Source organism: Pteronotus mesoamericanus, unplaced genomic scaffold (genome assembly GCF_021234165.1).
Source record: "Pteronotus mesoamericanus isolate MK-2021 breed Mesoamerican mustached bat unplaced genomic scaffold, CSHL_Meso_final scaffold_165, whole genome shotgun sequence".
Lineage (NCBI taxonomy): Eukaryota > Metazoa > Chordata > Mammalia > Chiroptera > Mormoopidae > Pteronotus > Pteronotus mesoamericanus.
Window position 1 is genome coordinate 6,758,547 of NW_026555307.1, and position 15,436 is coordinate 6,773,982.

A 15,436-nucleotide genomic window follows, 5' to 3' on the forward strand; every position below is an offset into this window, starting at 1 on the left:
AACCACCACCCCCTATCCCTGGTTCCTCAGCATCTTCACTCTCAGGACATCAAGGATCCAGCTTCCCAGCACTGAGATTCTAGAAAGATGGGAGGTGCAATCAGGGGAGGGGAGCACTTTCAGAGTTGAGAGAATCATCAGACCTTGTTCTCATTCTTCTTGTTGGTCCCACTACTTATAATGCTCCAGCCACATAGGACTTCTTCCTCGCCCTCAAACACACCAAGCTCATTCCTGCCTCATGACATTGGCACTTGCTGTCCTCTGACACGTGGAACTGAGATCTCAAACCATAGCAGGTTCCTCCTCATTCTGTCTTTGGCTCAAATGTTACCTTCTCAAAACACCTTCCCTAGTCATCTACAATTATACTCTGTAATATCCTTTGTTTTTTATAGCACTTACGATGATCCAAAATTACCTTTTGTATTGTCTGTCTCACATATCAGATTACAAACATCCAGAGGACAGGGCCTTTGTCAATTGGTTACTGCTATATCCCCAACCTCTAGAATATTGCCTGGAGTTCAGCAAATATTTATAAATTGAAAAAATGGGTGAATTAGAAGAAGCCTAGAAAAGATAGGCCAGGCTTGGGGCTGAGTCTCAGAGGGTGCTGGGGACTAGGGGTCGGGGGAGGGTGCCTGGGTCCCCAAGGCAGCCAAGGGTCTCTTGGGGAGGGTTGTAGATTTTGAAGCCAAGATCACATTCTCATCACAGAACCCTAGCCTCCTGCCTCCCAGCCCTTGGGCAAGGGCAGGGGGCTGATTGCCATGAGCTGGGACAGGACGCAGTGTCTCCTGAAAAGCCGGTTGAGGCAGCCATGGGGAGGAGCTGAAGACCCAGAGCAACAGGAAACTGTCAGCAAGAACCTGGGCTGGGGGCCAGGATCTCATTCTTCCTGACCTCCGCCCCTTGGAGACTCATAAGTCCCCACCTGAAGCCCAGTGTTGACATGGCAGCATCGTTTGGAGGGGAAAACAGCTGAGAGTTTGGCCTAGGTGTAAAGAGGGGCATCAGGAGGAAGGGCAGGTGGTGGATGGTACGTCTGTGGCACAATATCTATCTGGAGCTAGTTTAGAGGGAAGCACAGATCAGAAGGACAAGAGCCAGTGGGTGGGTACAGTTGGGTGCAGGGATGAAAGATATTTGGGTTTTGGTGCCAAGGGGAGAGACTGAGAGAGGGGGTGGAGGTGGGATTGCTAGTGGGAAGGCCAGGCAGGAAGGAATGTGCAGGGTGTGAGCAAGTAGGGGTGGCAGAGTTATGTGTGTGGGTGCCCAGGTGTGGTGAGAATCTGCACGTGTTTTCAGGCTTTGCTCAAACAAGGACAAGACCCACTCCCCTTGGAGGACCCAGAGTTCCACCCGGATCCTGGACACTTGGCTTTACCCAGAAGCAGGCATCCCAGATTCAGAGGCTGAGTAGTTTCTGCCTTCTCTGAGCTCTGTCTGTAGAGGGTGACTAATTGTACCATCTCTCCACGCTTGAGCTCACCAAATCTGTCTCCCAGTTTCACACTCCAGAGACTAAGCCAAGTCCCTGGGCAACCTCAGGTGTGGCTTTTCTGCTCTATCCAGTGCCTAAGTGAGGGAGTTTCCCAGGCTGGGTGAGGAGTTCCAGAATCCTAATCCTCCCTGAGGCTGACAGGTGCGATTTCTCCATTTCTCTTTCCACCTGTCTCTTTGCCCCATCCTACCGTATCTGTCAGCCTCTGCCTGTCTCCTTGGTGCTCCATTTCCATTGACTACTGTTGGGTTCAGAACTTTGGCATCTGTCTCTGTGATCCGCTGGCATCCTCCACTGGTTTTGGTAGCATAGCTGTGCTGCTGTCCTCGAGGAGCTTTTAGTCACTGAGCCATCACAGCTCCCCCAAAACACTCCCAAGAAGTTTGCCATGAGGGTACCACAGTGTGCTTGCCAATCTACGGGGCCCCTGAGCACATGCCCTGTCCTGATCCTCTTTGGACAGGAGCTGCCGCAGCCTTTCCAGCTCTGGTCAGGATCTGCAGTGCTTCTATGGACTGGCAAATACTTGTTCCTGATGTTTTGGCAGTTTTTGCCATAAATCAGGATCTTAATCAGCCTTGGGAACAGATCTTAACTCTTTGTCTCATATTATTGTCCTACTCAGATATGCTATTTCTTTTTGTACCAGTTTTGATCCTTTGTATTCTCTTAGAAATATTTTTATTTCATTGAGCTTTTCATATTTATCATTATAAAGTGGTACAAAGTCAGTCCCTTTTAAGTCCTGGTTTTATTTGTGTGGTCTTGCCCTGCCCTGATCATACATGTAAAGTTTGTCCCCCTTTGTTTACTTACCTTTTTTAGTCTTCGTTGATTGAAATCTCCCCGTCTGTATGTACACCCAATTTAGTTTCAGTTCCACCTCTCCTAGGCCATCCAAGCAGGAAGGCCTCGCCCTCACCCTGTCCCATGACAGGTGCTTAGCAAACTGAGTTCTCATGGAAGTCTGGGGAAGAAGTTATGTCATTGTGCCCCTTCTTGCTTCCACACCTCTCTCTGGGATGGTGACTCCTTCCTGGCCCAAGCCCCCACGCCCCTAAATCTTGGTCATAGCTGTGTCAACTGGCCCTGCAGGTAGAGGTGCCTGTCTGTGCAAGCAAACTCCCACCCCCCAGTGCTTTAGGGGAAAGGAGCCGTCTGTCCATTTGTTCCTCCTCAAATATTTATTCAAGCTTTGCTTTGTGTCAGATGCAGTTCTAGGTGCTAGAGGCCCTGTGGTGAAGAAAATTGTGGAGAGACAGTGAACAAGTAAATCATAACTAGATATTACAAACTACATGAAAAGCCACAAGAATGGGGTTCTATGAGAGGATATGACTTGGAGACTGCTTTAAGAGTGAGGACCAGAAGAAACCTGAGGTGACACTTATTTATTCATTCTGGTATTATTTACTGAGTGGGCACCTTTTAAGTGCCATTCTTCTAGTCAATTGGGATAGAAAACTGATGACTTAGACAAGCACTCTGAGCTTGGTCTAGTGGGCAGAGAAAATTAGTAAACGAATAAACAGGATGATTTTTTAGAGACAGGCATATGCTGTGAGGGAAATGAAAATAATAGCGAGTGTAACCCTGAAGTAGTTTTGCACATTGGAACATATAACCCAGGATGAGAAGTCAGACAAGTCTTCCTGAAAGGTGGATACATTGAGGAGGTGAGGGCGATGGCAGGTAGTGACTGAGAGAGAACTTTAGATAGGGAGTCAGGAGGACCTCTTTTAAAGGGTAACACCTGGGGGAAACCAAGAGGCAGCCAGGTAAGGAAAGTCTTTGGCAGGGCTTCCAGGCATAAAGGAACATTTAGGACAACTATGAGGGGTGGAGTGTGTCAAGAACAGCACGGAGCCAGTGTGTCTAGGGAGAGAGAGGGGAGAAGGCTTTGAGCACCAGAGTAAAAAGTTGGATCCCATTCTAGACACCAGCTGTGGCCTTGAAATGGTGGTGCACAGCGTGCAGATGGCAGAGGCCTCCCTGGGATGTGCCCTTCGGCAGCCTCTGTGATGTCATAGTCCAGTGACGTCACGGCAGGAAGCTGGTGCCCCTAGCCTAGGTGCCCTGCGTCGCAGTAACATCGCGGCGGGTCCCCGGGTGGCTAGGCCATGAAACCTTAAGGGGCCATGTCGAAACGCGACATCGTCCTCACCAATGTCACCGTTGTCCAGCTGCTGCGACAGCCATGCCCCGGTGAGGGAGGAGGTGGAGAGCCCCTGCGCCTGGGGGGAGGGTCGGTCAGGGAGTAGCGCTGGCCTGGTCGGAGCCCCCTCCTTCCTTGAGAGTCCAACGGGGAGGGAACAGGAGGCAGGGGGCCGCTGGCCGGAAGCGGGTCTTCCATCCGGATCCCCTTTCCTCCCAGTCTCCAGTGGCCCCCACCCCTGTGGGCAACCTGAGTTTGCTGGCAAAGTGGTTTCTACAGCGATGGTGGAAGTGACGGCGACCCCCACTCTGAAAGTGGACTGTTAATTTCTAGGGAGTGGTGGAAGGATAGAAGCAGGTGCTGGGGCGTAGGCAAAACCCCAACTCTAAGGACAGCCACTGGGGTTAAGTACGCTCCCCGAGCTGGGTTTTGCATAAAATGGAGGCTTCTGTCGACCAGGGCGGAAGAGTCGCTTGGGAGTTGGTGGGATTCGTCCCTCCCTGTATTGCACTAAGTGTGGCCACTTGAGACCTGCGAGGGCTGTGCCAAGTACTTTACAAGTGCGCTCACTGAAGCCTTTTCAGGGAGCGCAAACCACTTCCCTGGGTCGATGAGCCCTGTCGTGCACGGCAGGGAAGGGGGCAGCAGGGAAACTCCGCCCGGCGGGGGTGGGCGTGGCCGGGGCTTTGGTTAGGCTCCATGGTTGGGGAGATCCTGTAAGATACAGCAGCTGACAGGGTAAGGGCTATGGACCTTGAATCTCCCTGCTCGTTACTCGCTCTGTGACCTCAGGCCCCGGTTTCCCCTCTGTAAAGTGGGTTTTAGCGCTTGCCTCATAGGATTCTGTGAGTCGATGCACGCGGACCTCAGCACAGAACTTAGTCTATGGTGGAACCCAGGAAATGGGACCGTCATTGTAATTGGGAGAGCGCACCTGTGCCTGTGTTTCACCCACCCGGTGATGTTTCAGCGATGAAGCTCCTCCCGGCTCCACCTTCCCAGCGCAGCAGCTTTCCCCATCAACCCTACCGCTAAAGTGGAGGAGGGGAGGGGAGGGAATGGCTGAGGAAAATTGGGAAAGGAGGACCACCTTAGTTTTCTATGAAAGTCTCAGAGTCATCCCTACTCTTAACCCAGACGGACAAATCTCTTTTCGTGGTAGCAGAAACAGAACCCTAAGGAATATAAACATCCTTAAGGTCACCAATATTGACAAGAGTGTCTGCCACCAAAAAACACTAATACTTCAGTCCAGCCACAGGCCACAAGGTCTGTGGCAGCCCAGAAAGGTCAGGAAGACAACAGGCCAGCTAGCCCCTAGCTCCTAGCCTGCACCACCTATCAGGTGCTTTTGATTCTACTGCCAAATGCAATTCCCAACTTCATCCTCCAGTCTCTCCCCAACCCCTTCTCTCTCCCTTTCCTCATGAACTTGTATCAGACTTCCTCCCCTCTATTAAAATCAGCACCTACTCAGCCTTGAGATCCCACCGAGTCCTCAGAGAAGCCCCCAAGTGGAGGTCAGATGTGATGACAGGGAACAGGCCAGAGAAGTTCATTAACTTACCCAAGGCCACATACATGCCAGGTGGCTGAGCCAGGGCTGACGATCAGGCTGATCCCCAGTACGAAACCCTCTGTCAGGCAGCACCCCCCCCACACACACACACACAGTTTCCACATCTTGCCTCCTCTCAAGACTTCATCTGCAGCTCAGGTAACACACCTCCAAGCACGAAGTTTTTTGTTCTTTTTCTAAATATATTTTTTAAAGATTTTATTTACTTTTAGAGAGAGGGGAAGAGAGGGAGAGAAACATCAATGTGTGAGAGATACATTAACCAGTTGCCTCTCTCACACCCCAAACTAAGGACCCAGTCCACAACCCAGGCATGTGCCCTGACTGGGAATCAAACCGATGACCTTTCAGTTCACAGGCTGGTGCTCAATACACTGAGCCACACCAGCCAGAGCCAAGCATAGGTATTTTAATATGCAGTATGGGAGTGGGAGTGTGTTTAGAGAGGCAAAAGCTGATAAAGGTCTCTATCCATGTTATGATACACCTGTATTTTGAGGATAAGAATCACCTGAAGTGCTTGTTTTGAGACACTCAGGCATCAGAACAGACCTACTTCCTTGGGAGAGGCTTCCCGGATGATCCTTATCAGAATAGTTTGGGGACCACTAGGCTACACAAATTAGCAGACCATTCAGGAAAATATCTTTGAAATACTAATGTACAATATGTGGAATGTTCCCAGACTCTTGTCATAAGCACTACATATATTTCCTGACTTAATCCTAATAGTGACCCTCTGAGACAAGTATTATCTCCATTTTAGAAAGGAAACTGAGTCACAGAACATCACTCTAAGCAACTGTTAAAAATACATAGTACCCACTGAATTAGACTCTCCAGGGAAGGAACCCTGGCATTGATATTTTAAGCAAGCCCATCTGCTCATTCTGTGGATCAGATAGGTTTGGGAAACACTGGGCTAGATGGTTGGTCACTAGGAGTCAGAATCCAGCAGCAGATTCTGCGTGGAAAAATGGTTCATTCTCTCTCACTGTGAGGGTGCAGTTCATTGCCACCCCCATCCCCCTACCAACAGTGACCAGAGCACCACCGCGGCCAGGGCCCAAAGTTGAGGCAGAGCCACAGCCGCAGCCGCAGCCGCAGCCACAGCCGCAGCCGCAGCCGCAGCCGCAGCCTATCAAGGAGGAGGTTCCACCTCCTCCACCTAAGGTTCCTGAGGTTCAGGAACTCACTGTTGGCATCAATGGGTGAGTCAGCCCTGGCCCCTGATCCCTTTCTGAAGCCTTAGGGCCCAGGCTTCCCTCTGGTTACTAGTAGAATGCGGCATCTCCACATTTCTCCCCAGCAGTGCTTTCACTCTGTCCACCCTGGAGAAACAGGGAGAAGGCAGTCAGGGCTCCGCCCTCTGAGTGCTCATATTCTGGTGGGAAGACAACAGTCAAATAAGGAACATTTGGTTCGGGGATGTGTGTATGAAGTATAGAGTATAGTAAGACTGGACGGGCCAGTGTTAGCTGGGGTGTTAGGGAAGGCCTCGGGGAGGTGATACTGGAGTGAAGCCCGAGTGACAGCTGTAGAGCGAGCAATGGCTCTGGAGCAGAGGTGGCAGCTCAGTGTACAAAGGACAGGCAGGAATCCAGTGTGTTGATGTGCAGCAAGGGAGAAGAGGGAGTGCAGTGGAAAGCAGCCTGGCAGGCCATGGTTAGAAGTTTGGATCTGGTTTTTCTGATACAGTATGGAAGTTTTCAGACCAAGAGACATCATCTGACCTGAAGTCCTACAAGCTTCATCTAGCTATATGGTGAGGAATGGGACAGAGGATGGATGAGTGAGGAAGTAGGTCAATCAGTTAAGAGGCTAGCGAGGTCTCAGATGATAGTGGCCCACACAGGGCTAGCTGCCTTCTTCCCCCAGTTTGAGGAGTCCCACCCAGTCTCCTTGAGGAGCCTCCTGTTAGCCCTTCTTTCTTGTCCCCTCCTCTGCCTGCTTGCCAAGGATTCTGAAGACAATCCCACAACACTTGTCCCTGGACAGGTTTGGACGCATTGGTCGCCTGGTGCTGCGTGCCTGCATGGAGAAAGGCATTAAGGTGGTGGCAGTGAATGATCCATTCATTGACCCAGAATACATGGTGAGCAGCAGGCAAGAGGGTAAGACTGGGGTGGAGAGAAGGTTTAAGGAGCTTTCTAGAAGGCTCCCAACTGCAATGTGGAACCTTTGCCAAGGCAGGGACTCTTCAGGGATGCTTGCTTCCCCACCCCTGCAACCCCAAGACTACGAGCCATTCTGTCTTCCACAGGTGTACATGTTTAAGTATGACTCCACCCATGGCCGATACAAGGGGACTGTGGAATACAAGAATGGACGGCTGGTCGTGGATAACCAGGAAATCAGTGTCTTCCAGTGGTAAGGGCAGCTGTTTCCAGCCTCTCACATGAGCTTCATAACCCCCCAGATTGTGTGTGTGCATACCTCTTGGTACTGGTTTGGAGAGGGGGTCTCAGAGAAGTTTCTGGCTGCTAAAATGGTAGATGGAAAGAGGCCCCACTGTACTCAACAATTACTTTTTATTTAACACACATTTGCAAGTTTTCTCGCACACAAATCAATGCAACATGTGTAAAACTCACCTCTTGATTTTCCTTCAACCCCAAACCTATTCATCTCCCTTCCCAGGGACGAGCACGGCCACCTAGCCAACCGCTTCCACTTAGTTCCTACACAGCAGCCACAGAGGCCCATTTAAAACATCAACTAGACCCAGTTACTCCCCTGCTGAAACTGTCCTATCATCCCACAAATAAAATCCCACCTCCCGATAGGGCCCCACAAGCACTATGAGCTTTATGCTTCAGCCTTTTCATAACCTCAGCCACACTGTCCATTTACCTCTTGGGACCCCAATCCAGCACCTCCATACTTACGCAATGCTTCTTCATACCCATTTCACATAGCTCCCACTGATATTAATTTTCCTCCTTCATTTAAAGCCATGTTCAGAATCGGTAAGTCAAAAGCAATATTAGATGTTTAATATACTTCAAACACAACATTGCCAAGATATTAAAAAAACCTAAAAATTTATAAAATGAGAAACAATAAACCTACTTTATATTTCTAAAGTAAATTGTTAGCCACTGCCAGCCCTGATTTTATACGCATTTGTGCTTGCCTGCTCACGAGCCTTACCAGTGCTCCTCCCAGCAGCTCCACTCTCAGCCCCTCTCCTTTCATTCACTGGGGAGGTGAATGATGAAGAGAGGCAAGGAAGGCTTAAGGTGAGGTGGTCAGTGTTGGGTGCAGGGAGTGGAAGTGTGGTGGAGACGGGGACTGGAGCATCGGTGAGAATGGGAGAAGCTGCTTGACCCAAGTCATACCAAAACCAATTCCAGCACAGAGGTCGTTACTGACACACTGTGTCCTTTCCTTCCTCAACCGGGGCGCTGTCATTCCTGCCTCTTGCAGCAGTCTTCCCCCCGGGTGCACTCCTACTCGGGTGCTGGCCTTGTCAGGTCACTGCAATGGTTGTTCCCCCCTCCGGTCCACCCTCCATCACTGCGCTGTGCACATTCTCCAGGCACAAAAGCAATCTTGCTAGTGTGTACTTTACCCTCCTCCACCCTTTCTAGTCAGTTGACCTTGGGCAAGGGAATTGAACTTTGTTGGACCTGTTTCCTCATGTTACTGATGGGGATGATGATCATTTCCACCACATTCATAGTGGGTAGCACAGCCAAAGCTAATAGGTGTGTAGAGAGCACTGGGAAGGACATTTTCCCACAAGGCCACAGCCTCCTTGCAGGAAGAGCTGTTAGTTTGTGTCATCACTGTTGTTTTGGCACCTATGGTGCAGGCCCTGGCTCTGGGTAGATTCAGTACTTCCTTGAGGAATAACTGAATGGAATCCTCAAAACAGGCCACTGGACAGCAAGGCAGGGCCCTAAAGCCTAGAGGAAGGGGCTGGGGTCTCCTGAGGTGCCACCTCTTTGCCCCATGCCAACTCAATAATTGCTGCAGAGGAGTTTGTTGAGTAGCCCCTTCCCCAACTTGGAAGGGAGGAAATGGAGGTCCTCAGAGGAAAGCTAGCTGAGCCAGATGATGAAAAGTGTGACCTGACAGAGCAAGTGCCCAGTGTGGTGGTGGCCCAAGGAGACGAAAGGAAGCTACTCAGTCATTTATCCTGGCATGCGGCCAGTACAGATCCTGGGGCCAGCCTGCCTATGCTCCCAGCCAGCTCTTCCTCCCACCCCTTCACTTCTGCCTTGGCTTCTCTGAAGAATGAAGGTTGTAAAGGTTAAATGACTGAGTAAAGGCGAAGCACTTAGAACGTGGGAACATGGCAGGTGTTCAGTAAACATGTGTAGGATGGCTCATAAAAAATAACCCTACAAACACTGACTGAACCCCTGTGGGGGGAGCAGGCTCAATGACAAAGGAAGCATACCCAGCCCTGTTGCCACAGAGTGGTCTGGAAGATGATAGATGCTTACAAAAAACCACAAAAGCAAATACTGCAGTTGTAATAAGCCCTGTGAGGGAAAAGCCAAGCAGAAAACAGCAATAATGGTTTAACATATAGTTTCAAATGCAAGCATTTGATAAACTATCAAGTAAAAATGTAAACTTAAAAAACAGGAAACTGTAAAGGTCCTTACTTTTCTGATGTAAACCACTAACCACTGCTGACTGCAGGGTGGCCTCAGGCTTCACTTACACCCCCTACCCCCATTGTTCCCATGATGTACTGCCTGTCTTCAGGGACTTGCCCGCCCTGTGGCAGAGATAAAAGAGGCAAATCGGGCCATGGTGAGGTTGCCAAGGCAGGGAACCCAAAGCAGTGGGGCAGGCCTTGCCTTTCTGGGGTCTACATTCTAGACAGCATATGTAGAAAGGGCCTGACCTGACTGGGAGTAGTCAGGGGTGGTCCTCTAAGGGCAAGGGGTGAGTGAGGCCTGAGTAGGGGAGGTGGGAGCTTGTATACACCCAGGCATAGCAGGGGTGGGGCAGTCAAGAAAAGTGGCCCAGAAAGCAGGTTTGGGGTGAAAGACAAGATCAGCAGGGTCAAATCCATCTGGGACACCTAAGTATGTGTGGGGTGGGGAGAAGAGATGGCTGCAGGCCAGGTGGGAAGGTATCCATGGACTATGAAAGCCAGACCACGCAAGGGAGATTCATGCACAGTGCTGCCACCCCTCCACAGCAAACAGCCAAAAGATATCCCCTGGAAGTCTGTTGGGAGCCCCTTTGTGGTGGAGTCCACAGGCGTGTACCTGTCCTTAGAGGAAGCTTCCGTAAGTGGGAGAGAGGTGTGCCCAGGGCTGGCCGGGGGGCGGTGGGGGGGGGTGGTGGTGGTAAGCACCTTATGAATTCATGACACCAGTGCTCCTTCCTTCTTCCCTAGAACCACATCGCGGCAGGTGCCTTACGTGTGGTCATCTCCGCACCCTCACCAGATGCACCTATGTTTGTCATGGGGGTGAATGAAAAGGACTATAACCCTGGCTCCATGAAAATTGTCAGGTAAGGGGCAGCAACATCCTGAAGTTGGTGGGTGGTGCCCAGAAGACATGTCAGCCCATGATGAGGAGGGACCAACTCAGCCTCCCCACCCACACCCCCACTGGTATTTCTTTCACGTCCATCTGCTTCTCCTTCCCAAAGTCTTAACAGCCACCATGTTCACGTTCCCCTAAAACCGTTAGAAATGCATGACTTCTGGAGAGCATGCTTGGGGAGCTTTCCCCAGCTGCACCCCTGGTGTCTCCGTCAGTCCGAAGGCATCCCCAATGATCCCGCTCATCCCCATCCTGACTCTTCACAAAACCAAACCCATGAGCATATCCCCAAAATGAGGTAAGGGTAGTAGGGTGGTTCTGATCCTCACCTCACAGTGCCCTTGCACACTGGGCTGTTTCAGCAATGCATCCTGCACTACCAACTGCCTGGCCCCCCTCGCCAAGGTCATTCATGAGCGATTTGGGATTGTGGAAGGACTGATGGTGAGTTGAAGGCTGGGGAAGGATGGATGGCAGGGAAACTGTACCTCTTCCTCTTAGGACTTGCTTAGTGTGTGAAGTTAATAGGAGGAGACAGGTTTCAAGAGGAAAGGCCCGCCTTTGGTGAAGTCTCTTAAAACCCTGTGTAACTCTCAGGCAAGGTTGGGCCCTGGCCTGCAGGTGTCCCTCCTGTGATCTGTGGTGGTGGCCCCACCAACCACCACATCTGGTTCATCACTCCGGGCCTGGAAAAAAGAGGTATGGGAGCTTAGGAGCAGGAAGGCCTCACCTCAGTCCCCTTCTTCCCAAAGACCACAGTCCATTCCTACACGGCCACCCAGAAGACAGTGGATGGGCCATCAAAGAAGGCCTGGAGAGACGGACGGGGAGCCCATCAGAACATCATTCCAGCCTCCACAGGGGCTGCCAAGGCTGTGGGCAAAGTCATACCAGACCTCAAAGGGTATGAGGGCAGGGAGCTGCAACCAGGAAGGGGGGCATACCTTGGGAGGGCCGAAGTGGCCCCAGTCCTTGAGGTGTCTAATGAGGGGAGGATGGAGGTGAGGGGAGATGGACAGAGAAGTCCCTGGGTTCTGATTCCCACTCCAATGTGGGATTCTCTAGGAAGCTGACAGGAATGGCATTCCGGGTGCCAACGCCAGATGTATCTGTCGTGGACTTGACATGCCGCCTGGCCCAGCCTACCCCATACTCAGCCATCAAGGACGCCATAAAAGCAGCAGCCAAGGGGCCCATGGCTGGCATCCTTGCCTACACGGAGGATGAGGTAGGGATTGAGGAGAGGACACCCTAGGAGGAACCCTCTGGGGAGTGAGCACGACTCCCCATTTGCCAAGGAGCTGCTCATAATGTATCAAGATAGGAACTGCAACGCTGGGAAGGCAGATCTCCCTGACTCAGAATCTTTGCACTTGGTGCTTCTTTGGTCTGGAAAGCATTTCCCCCAGGTGGCCATATATCTGTCCTCATCTTCTCCAAGTCTTTATTTCAGTCTTCCTCCTCACCAAGATGTTCTTTCCATTGCCTTTTTCCTCATCTGAAATTTCATTTCATACTCACTGTTGATCGTGCTAGCACATGCACTCAAGGAAGGCAAGGATTTGGGGACTGCCTTTTCACTTTCATAGCTCCAGCCATCTTCCCAGGGCCTGGCACACAGCAGGTGCTCAATACATGCTTCATGAACAAGACAATGGATCCCATTTTTTAACACTTGCTCAGGGCAGGCCATGGCCAGGTGCCTTGCCTGTGAGGAACAGATGTCACTGTTCCTTTGCTCCCAATAGTATCATCTCTGGTGCTGTCTCCTTGTTTTAGCTCCTTCAGGTCCACCCTCAAACAGTCACCAGGGCCTCTTGTTTTTACAAAATCAAATCACATCCCCATCCACCTCCCCGCCCCCGCCCCCCCCCCCGCCCCCCGCTAAAACAAAATCAAATCACACCCCCCCCCCCCCCCCCCCCCCGGGCTAAAAACCTTCCTGTGGCCTTCTACCACACCAGGGCCCAAACCCTCAGAGCCTCTGTGCTGCAGCTCCTCCTACCTCAGATACTGCTGAGAAACTGATCTGAGTTGGCTGGACCCCCCTAGCCATCCAGACCAAGCCTAGCTGCCTCCACTCAAGAACCTCCTTGCCAGCCCATTCCAAGTGTCTGCCTTATTCTCAGAAAATATTTATTGGTGCAGCGTCAGGCTGTTTCACATCCACAGCCTGAGCACAGTAGGAGCCCATCAAATATTGTAGATGAATGGATGGCCAATATGCCTGAGTCAGAACCTGGACTCCTGGAGGTCCTTGCTCTGCGACCCACACTTACCTTCGAAACTTTTACACCCAGGTTGTCTCTACGGACTTTGTCAGCGATACACACTCGTCCATCTTCGATGCGAAAGCCGGCATCGCACTCAACGACAACTTCGTTAAACTAATTTCATGGTAAGGGGGAAGGAGCCAGAGAATGTGCGGGGAGACTGGGAGAGATAGGGAGAAATGCCCTGACACTCCTGGCCCCTCCCCAGGTACGACAACGAATACGGCTATAGTCACCGGGTGGTGGACCTCCTCTGTTACATGTTTAGCCGAGACAAGTAAAGTAGGACAGCCCATCCTATCTTTGCCTGTGCTCCCGGCCCAGAACCTCTACCTCCCGTTCCCGCCCTCGGCTCCCCAGGGGAAGGAGGGCGCCCTGGGGAAGGGGACTGCCCCGCTTGGCCACCAGTGAAATAAAAACAGAGTGCTCACAGCTGCGCCCCGTATCTCTGCGCCGTTCACCGCGGGGTTCAGTGCCTTTTCCCTCCGGCGGCAACCACCCGTCCTCTGAGCGCTCGGCTCGGCCCCAACCCCATTGGCGCACCAGCCCGCGCAGGCTCAGGCGGCCGCGCTCAGTGCCCTGGCGGCGCTCGTGACGTCAGTGCGCCAGCGCCGTAGACTCAGCTCCCAGAAGGCCGCGCAGGCCGCGGCCGAGGCCGAGGCGCCAGGTGTGGGCTGGGGCGCCAGGCGGTTAAGGTAGGGTTGTGCGCTCCGCCGGGCCCGGGGCGGCGCCATGACCTTGTTTCACTTCGGAAACTGCTTCGCACTGGCCTACTTCCCCTACTTCATCACCTACAAGTGCAGCGGCCTGTGAGTGCGGGGCGGCCGCGGGGCGGGGGGCGCGGGCCCGGACGAGCCCTCACCGCCCGCTCCTGCAGGTCCGAGTACAATGCCTTCTGGAAGTGCGTCCAGGCTGGCGTCACCTACCTCTTCGTGCAGCTCTGCAAGGTGAGGGCGTCCGGAGCCGCGCACCTAGCTCCTAGGCTTGCCTGACCCAGGGCTCCACCCTGCTGCCATCCCGCTGTGTGGGACGGTCCTCCGCACTACACATAGAAGATGAACTTTGGGAGGGTGGAACCTGAAGAGAGGTCCAAGCAACTATTGCATAGCTATTTTTGTAAAATTGAGAAAACTCGATTGTATAGTTAAGAGGGAACCGCCAGCCACCACACTGACTGCAAATGCCCAGGCACCTCCAGGTCTGTCCCTGATCCCCTGTGATCACCGTAAAAGAACTAGGTCTTTACTCTTCATCTCCCCTGGTCCTGTAATCTTGCCCCCCATCTGGTGGTTCCTCTCCACATGGGAACCCTGGAACCATGTACACAGTAATTTCCCACAAGACCCCCATAGTTTATCTTCCTCACCTTGAGGTGACCTCTGTTTTCTGTTCTCAGATGTTGTTCCTGGCCACTTTCTTTCCCACCTGGGAAGGCGGCATCTATGACTTCATTGGGGTGAGTGGGGCAAGGAAGGGGGGAGGGAGTGCAGAAATGAGGCGCCCTGGCACCTGTGCTTATTCAAGCTTCAACCTGACCCGCAGGAGTTCATGAAGGCCAGCGTGGATGTGGCAGATCTAGTAGGCCTAAACCTTGTCATGTCCCGGAATGCCGGCAAAGGGGAATACAAGATCATGGTTGCTGCCCTGGGCTGGGCCACCGCGGAGCTCATTATGTCCCGGTGTGTGCAGCAGCCTGGAGCCCAGATTCTTGAAAAAGGACACCTGGGTTTTGGGGAGGTTCTCTAGGGTGGGGGCTCAGATTCTGGGTGCTGAGGACTTCTGGGTACTTGAGAATCCTTCCCTTTGCCTTCTTCAGTTGCATCCCTCTCTGGGTTGGAGCCCGGGGCATTGAGTTTGACTGGAAGTACATCCAGATGAGCATTGACTCCAACATCAGTCTGGTACGCAGTCCCACTCTCCCATACACAACTTTTTGCTGGTGGCACCACTCCTCAAGGCCCGGCCCTGACTTCCTGCCTCCCTTCAGGTCCATTACATCGTCGCATCTGCCCAGGTGTGGATGATAACACGCTATGACCTGTACCACACTTTCCGGCCAGCCGTCCTCCTGCTGATGTTCCTCAGTGTCTATAAGGCCTTTGTCATGGAGTGAGCTGGGTGGGGTTCCAGGCTGGGTCCGAATGGGGATGGGTTCTCTGTTTTCCCTCTTTAATTGTAACATTTCCCCACAGGACCTTCGTCCACCTTTGTTCCTTGGGCAGCTGGACGGCACTTCTGGCCCGAGCAGTAGTGACGGGGCTGCTGGCCCTCAGCACCCTTGCCTTGTATGTCGCCGTTGTCAACGTGCACTCCTAGGCTTGGTGTCCCATATACCTTTTCCTTGTCTACAGGTTTTCGTGAAATAAACAGTATTTGGAAAGTTGTTTCTGCCTACCTCTCTCG

At 52.2% G+C, this 15,436-nt stretch overlaps 2 protein-coding genes across 2 annotated transcripts; both read left to right on the plus strand.

The window, feature by feature from the left end:
• Positions 1-3,645: 3,645 nt before the first annotated feature.
• GAPDHS (glyceraldehyde-3-phosphate dehydrogenase, spermatogenic) lies at positions 3,646-13,314 on the plus strand. Its single transcript, XM_054588865.1, has 11 exons — positions 3,646-3,712; positions 6,281-6,452; positions 7,240-7,336; positions 7,505-7,611; positions 10,406-10,496; positions 10,607-10,725; positions 11,123-11,204; positions 11,513-11,664; positions 11,826-11,988; positions 13,061-13,158; positions 13,242-13,314. Exons 1-11 carry the CDS (start codon positions 3,646-3,648, stop codon positions 13,312-13,314), a joined length of 1,221 nt encoding a protein of 406 aa, XP_054444840.1.
• A 334-nt stretch (positions 13,315-13,648) lies between these two features.
• Positions 13,649-15,415, plus strand: TMEM147 (transmembrane protein 147). Its single transcript, XM_054588866.1, has 7 exons — positions 13,649-13,842; positions 13,911-13,980; positions 14,430-14,489; positions 14,576-14,712; positions 14,850-14,934; positions 15,021-15,142; positions 15,226-15,415. The coding sequence occupies exons 1-7, from the start codon at positions 13,766-13,768 to the stop codon at positions 15,347-15,349; spliced, it is 675 nt and encodes a 224-aa protein (XP_054444841.1). The 5' UTR covers positions 13,649-13,765; the 3' UTR covers positions 15,350-15,415.
• Positions 15,416-15,436: the final 21 nt, after the last annotated feature.

What these genes read in the sequence shown, in the direction of transcription:
- GAPDHS (XM_054588865.1), top strand. Translation starts at nt 3,646, where the DNA reads ATGTCGAAACGCGACATCGTCCTCACCAATGTCACCGTTGTCCAGCTG. An exon ending in TCATTGACCCAGAATACATG is followed by an intron (nt 7,337 to 7,504) that starts GTGAGCAGCAGG and finishes TGTCTTCCACAG; the next exon opens with GTGTACATGTTTAAGTATGA. An exon ending in GGCTCCATGAAAATTGTCAG is followed by an intron (nt 10,726 to 11,122) that starts GTAAGGGGCAGC and finishes GGGCTGTTTCAG; the next exon opens with CAATGCATCCTGCACTACCA.
- TMEM147 (XM_054588866.1), top strand. Translation starts at nt 13,766, where the DNA reads ATGACCTTGTTTCACTTCGGAAACTGCTTCGCACTGGCCTACTTCCCC. An exon ending in GCATCTATGACTTCATTGGG is followed by an intron (nt 14,490 to 14,575) that starts GTGAGTGGGGCA and finishes CCTGACCCGCAG; the next exon opens with GAGTTCATGAAGGCCAGCGT. An exon ending in TTGACTCCAACATCAGTCTG is followed by an intron (nt 14,935 to 15,020) that starts GTACGCAGTCCC and finishes GCCTCCCTTCAG; the next exon opens with GTCCATTACATCGTCGCATC.